General features: G+C 39.6%; 1 protein-coding gene across 2 annotated transcripts; it reads left to right on the top strand.

Moving 5' to 3' along the window:
• Positions 1-50: 50 nt before the first annotated feature.
• Positions 51-3751, top strand: actb2 (actin, beta 2). Of its 2 annotated transcripts, XM_065255425.2 has the most exons (6): positions 51-200; positions 1451-1580; positions 1685-1924; positions 2239-2677; positions 2781-2962; positions 3072-3751. In XM_065255425.2, the coding sequence occupies exons 2-6, from the start codon at positions 1458-1460 to the stop codon at positions 3213-3215; spliced, it is 1128 nt and encodes a 375-aa protein (XP_065111497.1). In that variant the 5' UTR covers positions 51-200; positions 1451-1457; the 3' UTR covers positions 3216-3751. The 2 variants fall into 2 exon arrangements, with proteins under 2 accessions (XP_065111497.1, XP_065111498.1); XM_065255426.2 differs by lacking the exons at positions 51-200; positions 1451-1580 and adding an exon at positions 2026-2077 and having other exon boundaries at positions 1856-1924.
• Positions 3752-8692: the final 4941 nt, after the last annotated feature.

Genomic DNA, 8692 nt, shown 5'->3' with positions numbered 1-8692 from the left:
GCCGGGTGTGTGACGCTAGACCAATCAGAGCGCACAGCTCCGAAAGTTTACCTTTTATGGCTCGAGCCCGGCATATACCGTCGTATAAAAGAGCGCGCCCAGCTTTTCAGCCTCACTTTGAGCTCCTCCACACGCAGCTAGTGCGGAATATCATCAGCTTGTAACCCATTCTCTTAAGTCGACAAACCCCCAAAACTAAGGTGAGTTGGATTTTGAGTGTTTTAAAGACATGATTAGTTATGATTTCATTCGTAAACATTACTTTAACGTTTTTCAATTGTATGAGTAAAACGCGAAGCGTGATTTGACGCACTTACCGGCCTTTTAGGAGTCATGTGTTAACTTTACGCAGTTGTGTATTTAATATTAAATCAGCTTAATACATTGCTGCATTGTAAAAGATTCATAAGTGTGTGCTTTTTTTAAGTAATTTAACGTTAGTGAAGGTGGGAGTGATTGTTGCCGACACGACATTGAATGTGCTGGTGTGTCATTGTGTTTTAAAGGTTTAATGGTAATTTTTATTATGTGCGCATGTTTACCTTTCATAACTTAACTTTCAGACGTGACTTGACACTTTTAGTCGTGTTAGTGAGGCATGTTACATACTTGATGGATAGCCGGCATGGGAAGTTCTTTTGTGCAGGCACTGCTGCAGCAGGGTGTGACCTACTTTAGCTAACTAGCTAACCGGTATTCATGTACTATAGCCTGACGAGTATCTTTTCATTCAGTTAATTTTTAAATAAACCGACTGGTTTATAAAATTACTTTAGCCTGTGGTTCACCTTTTAGTTAAAGTGTGCTTTTATGTTGTGTAGTCCAGACGGTTTCTCACAAAGGTGAACATCCGGTTAACATTCTGTTTAATCCGTTTCAATGCGTTCTGGTTGGATTTTTAAATTATCCAGTGTGTTTCTAGAAACAATACTAATTGAAATAATTGTCAAGACTAGGCAATGAATGATTTTAAGTTTGTTGTCTCGAATGCTTTTGTGATGTGGAAGTCTGGTCCGTTAAGCAGATGACGAGTGGCTGCAGATCTGTGACGCAGTAATGTTGGGCAGCGACCAGTCGAAATTTGGCAGCAAGCATTTTTTGAGGCTGATGATATGTAAGAGGATGTAAAACTTAATGTGTATGATTCAGGGAGTGGCCGTGGCGTGATGAATGTCGAAATCCGTTTCTTTTTAACTGAACCCTAGACTCTGGCTGAATGCCACGCCGCCGACAGCCGCAAAGCGGCTCAAACCATTGCCTTTTATGGTAATAATGAGGAATGCAGAGGGACTTCCTTTGTCTGCCGTATCTGTGGCGCGCATTGTCGAGCTCGTGCGCCCACTAGTGGTCAAACTGTAGAATGCAAAACGAAACAGGAAGTTGACGGAACTGTTGTGCAATCAGGGCAGTGGATTTTTAAAACGTTTTCTTTCTTTTATCTTTTCCCTAGTTCAGCCATGGATGATGACATTTCCGCACTGGTCGTTGACAACGGATCCGGTATGTGCAAAGCTGGATTTGCTGGAGATGATGCTCCCCGTGCTGTCTTCCCATCTATTGTGGGTCGCCCCAGACATCAGGTGGGTTAAGAATGAATTGTTATCCTTATCCCTGTGAGGATTTAAAACTTTTGTAAAGGTTTTGCACGATTAGATTTTAACTTTTTTTTATTATTCTGTTACAGGGTGTAATGGTTGGTATGGGACAAAAGGACAGCTATGTTGGTGATGAGGCACAGAGCAAGAGAGGTATCCTGACCCTGAAATACCCCATTGAGCACGGTATTGTCACCAACTGGGACGATATGGAGAAGATCTGGCATCACACCTTTTACAACGAGCTGCGTGTTGCCCCAGAGGAGCACCCCGTCCTGCTCACAGAGGCCCCCCTGAACCCCAAAGCCAACAGGGAAAAGATGACACAGGTTGGTATTCAGTGCCCAGATATCTGAAAGTTACGAAATCCTTCCTCTGTCCTGTACTTCCTCATTTTAAGTTCTCCTGTTCATTCATTTACTTCCTCCAGGCTTTGTGTCTCCTGGGCTTCTGAGTTTCTCATCTTTTGCTGAAAGCAGCAGGTTATTCATACTTGCCTGACAATTTTTGCAGTTTACTCTGCACTTTTGCTTTATCTGCACTTTCTTTACTTGGGATTTCCAACTAACCTCTGCATGAACGTGTGGGTTGCACGCTTGATCCACTTGAATATCGAATAACGTGTTGTCTCCTCTCTTTGCAGATCATGTTCGAGACCTTCAACACCCCTGCCATGTACGTTGCCATCCAGGCTGTGCTGTCCCTGTATGCCTCTGGTCGTACCACTGGTATCGTGATGGACTCTGGTGACGGTGTTACCCACACTGTGCCCATCTACGAGGGTTACGCCCTGCCCCATGCCATCCTCCGTCTGGACTTGGCTGGCCGTGACCTGACTGACTACCTCATGAAGATCTTGACCGAGAGAGGCTACAGCTTCACCACCACAGCCGAGAGAGAAATTGTCCGTGACATCAAGGAGAAGCTCTGCTACGTCGCCCTGGACTTCGAGCAGGAGATGGGCACAGCCGCCTCATCCTCATCCCTGGAGAAGAGCTATGAGCTGCCTGACGGACAAGTCATCACCATCGGCAATGAGAGGTTCAGGTGCCCAGAGGCCCTGTTCCAGCCATCCTTCCTGGGTAAGTTACAAACATTTGACTGTGATGTTCAGCAGTCTTAAAATCAGGAGTGACGGCTACTTTCCAACGAACCAGTTTAACCTTTTTGGGTTTTTCTCTGCAGGTATGGAGTCTTGCGGTATCCATGAGACAACTTTCAACTCCATCATGAAGTGCGACGTGGATATCCGTAAGGATCTGTATGCCAACACTGTATTGTCTGGTGGTACCACCATGTACCCTGGCATTGCTGACAGGATGCAGAAGGAGATCACATCCCTGGCCCCTAGCACAATGAAAATTAAGGTGAGCATGGTTCAGTACTTGACCAAAATTGATATTTGTAGGTAGTTTGAAGCCTGTATCAAATTTTGCGTTGTACATTTTTATACTAATGCCGTTCTTGTCTCCGCAGATCATTGCCCCACCAGAGCGTAAATACTCTGTCTGGATCGGAGGCTCCATCCTGGCCTCCCTGTCCACATTCCAGCAGATGTGGATTAGCAAGCAGGAGTACGATGAGTCTGGGCCATCCATTGTCCACCGCAAATGCTTCTAAACGGACTGTTACCACTTCACGCCGACTCAAACTGCGCAGAGAAAAACTTCAAACGACAACATTGGCATGGCTTTTGTTATTTTTGGCGCTTGACTCAGGATCTAAAAACTGGAACGGTGAAGGTGACGGCAATGTTTTTTGGCAAATAAGCATCCCCGAAGTTCTACAATGCATCCGAGGACTCAATGTTATGTTTTTTTTTTCTTTAGTCATTCCAAATGTTTGTTAAATGCATTGTTCCGAAACTTATTTGCCTCTATGAAGGCTGCCCAGTAATTGGGAGCATACTTAACATTGTAGTATTGTATGTAAATTATGTAACAAAACAATGTCTGGGTTTTTGTACTTTTCAGCCTTAAAATCTTGGGTTTTTTTCTTTGTTCCAAAAACGAAGCTTTACCATTCAAGATGTTAAGGTTTCCATTCCCCTGGGCATAAGTAAAAGCTGTGTGGAACGTGGCGGTGCCAGACATTTGGTGGGGCCAACCTGTACACTGACTAATTCAATTCCAATAAAAGTGCACATGTGTAAAACATCTTAATTGCTTGTTGTCTTTTCTAAAGTAAACTTGAGCATTAAATTGGGTTCATGCAGCACACTGTTCCTGAGATTTCCATACAGGAGTAACTTAATAGGATACTCTAAAAAGCCTAATTCTGGAGTCTTCAGATGATTCTTGGTTTAGTTTCATTGAAGGGGTTCTCAAATTTAGTTTCTTAACACCTGCCTTTTGGTGTTTACAATGAATTGTCTTAAACCTTTGTGGAAAATTGTATTTAATTGAGTGCTGTATGAGACCAGCTGCCCGTATGGCTAATAACTGCTCCCATTAGCACCACAGTTAAACATAAGTGACCGTTTCTGAACAATTTATAATTTGGTTCTGGCCTTCTGTTGTAAGTTCAAAGTGCATTTAGATGTTTGAAACCATGTGTGGCAAAATCACACTGGTGTTGTACTTCCTACAATTTTACAGCAGAGGGCGCTACAACCCCAGATTCCTTTTAAAAACCCAACCATGTAGTAGTTAAACCAAATCTTACGGGAACAATCAAATGTAGCATATACAGTTTGTGCTACAATCTACACTTAAAGTTGCTGCTGGTAGATCCAGATTCGTGTGAGCTTTGGTTACTTCATACAAATACATAAAATTAAAGGTGCCCCAGTTGCTTGTAATTCACTGCAAAGCTCGTCTTGTCTGACAGCACATGATGAAAAATGATCTAGAGATTCCCCTTTGTGGGGAAAAACCGATTCCCACAATTCTTGTATTGATCGTAGTTGCCTAGTTCAGTGGTTTTCAAACTGGGGGCCACGAGATGGTGCCAGGGAGCCCCGGTTTTATGACATTTTATATTAATTTATCATGAACTCTGTGTAATTAAACCTAAAAAATAAGCCAACTAACCAACAGCACTACCAGGTATAATTTTATGTTTTGTTTAATTGAAATTTTACATTTTAAATTCTTTTTAAATTCTTTCGGGGGCCGCAAAAAAATGCACTGTACACAAGGGGGGCCGCACGCTGAAAAAGTTTGAGAACCACTGGCCTAGTTGAACTTTGTGCTAAATGTTTTAAACCAAAAAACATGCTAACTTGCCTAATACCATTAGTTATGATTATCTAGATGTATTTTTGTTCATTTGCGGTTTCAAAAACACAATCTTCAAAGAAATGCATGCTAATCTGAATTCAACCCAATCAAACAATGTCAGTCTTCTTTTGAACCTAACCTCCTCTGTACATTCCCACATCCCTGCATCTCTTGATTGTGATGGGTTTTGCTCATGCACAAATGTTCTCCTCTATTCATGATTAAATAATTACACAGAAAACAGAGGCCACTAATAAGTGTGCAGTGGGCACCATAGACATTAGCATTCACAATACCATTTCTAGTTGATTGCACAATTACTCAAGACACTCATCACGCAGACATCAACATTTATGACTGATTGCTTAATGCAAAAAACACTCAAGATTTGTTTAATTTAGATGTGGATTTTATAATGAAGACAAACAATTCATGGAGAGAGAAGGTAGCTACTGTTAGAGATGTATCTATATAATGATCAAACTCCAGTGGCATTAAATCCATTGTGTTAGTGGCCCTTCTGGATCTGTGGTCAAACGAGCACTGGAGGTCCCAAAGCAATTTTGTGGTCAGACTATAAGCACGTAGGAGGTGCTGTCTCTCTCATAGTCTGCTTACAGGCCCTGTCCCCATCAGGACAGTCCCTCTTATCTGCCCAACACTCCAGACTAAACCTTGAGAGAGGACATATTATCTGATTTTCGACCATAAGATATCTAGCCTGCCAGATGCTAAATATGTGTGGTGGTGATATCAACGTCAAGAAATAAATCTTTCCCTACTATAATTGATTAGTTACAGCGTCCTTGTAAAGTTTCATTTTAACAGAGCATTTTCCACATTTAGTACTGAGTCCTATTTTCTGCAGAGCCCAAGGGAGAGAAATAATGGCAGGTAACTCATCACCAGAAGACAGCTTTATAATATGTTACCGTTAAGCTTTTTAGGTGCTTTCATGCTTTACATGTTATTTCAATTTATATGAAATATGGTGTTTGAATTACTTCAACAAGAACATAGATAGTCTCAAAGTATGGCAGAAGTTTAAAGGGGAAAATGTTTCTTTCCAATTTTCTGTTCATTATCATTTAAAAAATATTTTCACAAATCTGCCAAGTCACCAAACCCCAATATAGACTAAAACATCTCCCTTAAACCATCAAGAAAGTGCTGAAGACTCGGAAATTAAGTAAGATGTTGTCTGACTAGATAATCAACAGGGGAATGAAATTCAAGCTGAGTTAAATTTGGCCTCAAAATTAAAATATATTAAGAGAACTGAGAGCCATCTGGATGTCAAATCTTGAGCTATTTTAATAACTCGTATCTCATATTTCATCTTCTAGTCGCAGTATAATAAATCAAATCATGCAAATAAAAAGATGCTTTAATTCCAAGTTTAATTTGCATGTGGTTTTAAAGGCTTTGAGTGCCATCAGCAGGATTCAATACAATGTCCCTTTTTACAAGATGTCACATTTATCATCAGGTTCATTACAGTTCTGTACAAGCCCTGCATACCACTGAATGATGTGCAGGACTGTCACTCCTCAGTCAACAACGTGTTGTAATAATCATTTCATTGCTCTGATGTCTATAACAGCCACTGAGATACCAGCTCCCCAAAGAGCCTTCTTAGTTTATCTTCATTTATATACACATAATGTTAGTAACTAACCACTGTTTTAGTTTATTTTGAATAGCACATGCACAGCTGAAACGCTATTGATCAGCTTCCAGGACCGGAAGTAAGGAATAAGTGACGAAAGGCTGTTGAATTATTTGAAAATAATGCACAGGCATTTTACGAAGTGTATGTGCATTATTTTCAAATAATTCAACAGCCCTTCGTCAATTATTCCTTACTTCCGGTCAATTATGGGTCAATGACATGATGTTATTTTTTTGTGTCCGTATGGTTCAATTAAAATGTAAAAAGGTTAAAATTTCAAAATAAATTTGCAGATTACTTGCATATATTCTCTTTTTTGTGGACCAAGCAAAAAAATTTTTTCATTTTGTAAGAATATTTGGGAGATAACTGCAAAAATGTCAGTTGGTGTAACTAGTATTTTTATATAAATATATTCATAAAAAAAGTTGAATAAATATAATTATGTAGTTTAGTGTAATATGATTTTTTACATACATTTTTACATATTATGTCAAAGATTATTTGTTGTCTTTTAGCTGTTTTCAGCATATGTTCGGACAAATATTACAAAAACGCATTAAAATGTACATTTAGTAATAACTTATAAAATGTTTTTTTTTTTATTGATTACCATTGAATTTGATGATTACGCTTACATGCCATGAAGGTGGTCTTTGGATCAATTGAAATTTTCAGGTCCATTCAGTCTTAACTTTATAAAAATGGTGCAAATGTAATTTTTTATTGCATAAAATCAACATTAAAACCCTATGTGCATTTTTTATTGAATTTCTATTCTTGCCAAATTGTTTTTGTCACTATCCCTTAATCTGCTTATAGCAGTAACCAGATTGCTCTGGTGTTTTTTAAGACATTTGACAAGTCAGGTGTGCGTTTAATCAAAAAATAATGCATACCTGCGGAACATTTCTTAACCAATCAGAATAAAGCATAAGGGTTTTGAGAGCTGTTACAGTAATTTTATGATGCTATGGAGATTTTATTGACTATGTATTTGCACAATTTGTGGGCCATATAATCATTGTATCTTGTGACATCATCAAGCAGTTCTCTATTTCTTTCAATTTAAAATGCGTGCCTGATATTTAAATATATTGGTGAATAAATCCTATTGAGTATTTATTTACAGTAGTCAGGTACACACTCTCTCTTTGCTTTGTCAGCTCTAAACTGATTATCCCAAACAATCTTCACTGCACCACGGTACTGTCACTTTTTGTTTGTACAGGTCTTGTTTCTTTCAGAGGATGATCTGTTTCTAGAAGGTACATTAGGGGATGGCTGAGCCCACTCTGAGTGCATTGTGCTATTAAAAAAAAAACACTCCCTCCCCATCAGACAGCTAACAATGCTCCCAATGATTATACATTTTTCTTTTGTGTTTATAACCTGAAACGCACAACTGAAGGTGACATTCACAAGTTTATACAGAACAACAGATCCACCTTTCAATCTCCCTGCAGCATCCAAGACATTTACAGTGCAGTCATGAGATGGGAAGGTGGAAATGACAGCAAAAAAGCTGATTTTTCACCGGTCAACCTCTGTGTAACTCCCTTGTTGAGTGACATTTACTGTCAAAATGACAGAATAGAATCTATCGTGCAAATAATGACGTCTTTGTGGAGACAGGCAGCATCACAGCTAACTAACACTTTAGATAGAAGCACATCATGACTGCAGATAAAACCGAAGAGTATATGTGTGTCTTGAAAATCCTTATTATTACTGTTTAACGCGAACTGTGTTTTTTCAAATTGTCATTAATTGTTAAAATACTCATATCCTAAATAAATATTCCAAAACAACTGTAAGCAAACAGAAAATGGCAAGCACAGTGACATTTTGAGCATCCCAAAAAGCTCGCCCCAGCAACATGGGCTCAGTCAGTGGTGAGTTTTAGGCGGGATTTCCTGTTGGTCTGACCAATGAAAGACAGAGTGTACTGTAAACCTGTTTGAAAACAATAATTTTTTGCAGTACCATCCGATAAGTCTAATGGTGCAGACATGACACACTTCACAATTTTAAAGATGTGTTTGAGCAGATGGATGCCTCTGACATAGATTGCCACTTTGTTTACGTGACTGCACCGAGTCAAGCTGTTGAAAGCCCTCAGTAATGTTCCAGACACAGGGAGCGATCCGCATGGCCCATGGTCACACTCTCTAAACCTGGAGGATAGAGAGCAGCTGGACAGC

The sequence above is a fragment of the Paramisgurnus dabryanus genome, chromosome 3 (assembly GCF_030506205.2).
Source record: "Paramisgurnus dabryanus chromosome 3, PD_genome_1.1, whole genome shotgun sequence".
NCBI lineage: Eukaryota > Metazoa > Chordata > Actinopteri > Cypriniformes > Cobitidae > Paramisgurnus > Paramisgurnus dabryanus.
Note: the sequence above shows the minus strand (reverse complement) of the source record. Positions and strands in the feature narration are given on the sequence as shown.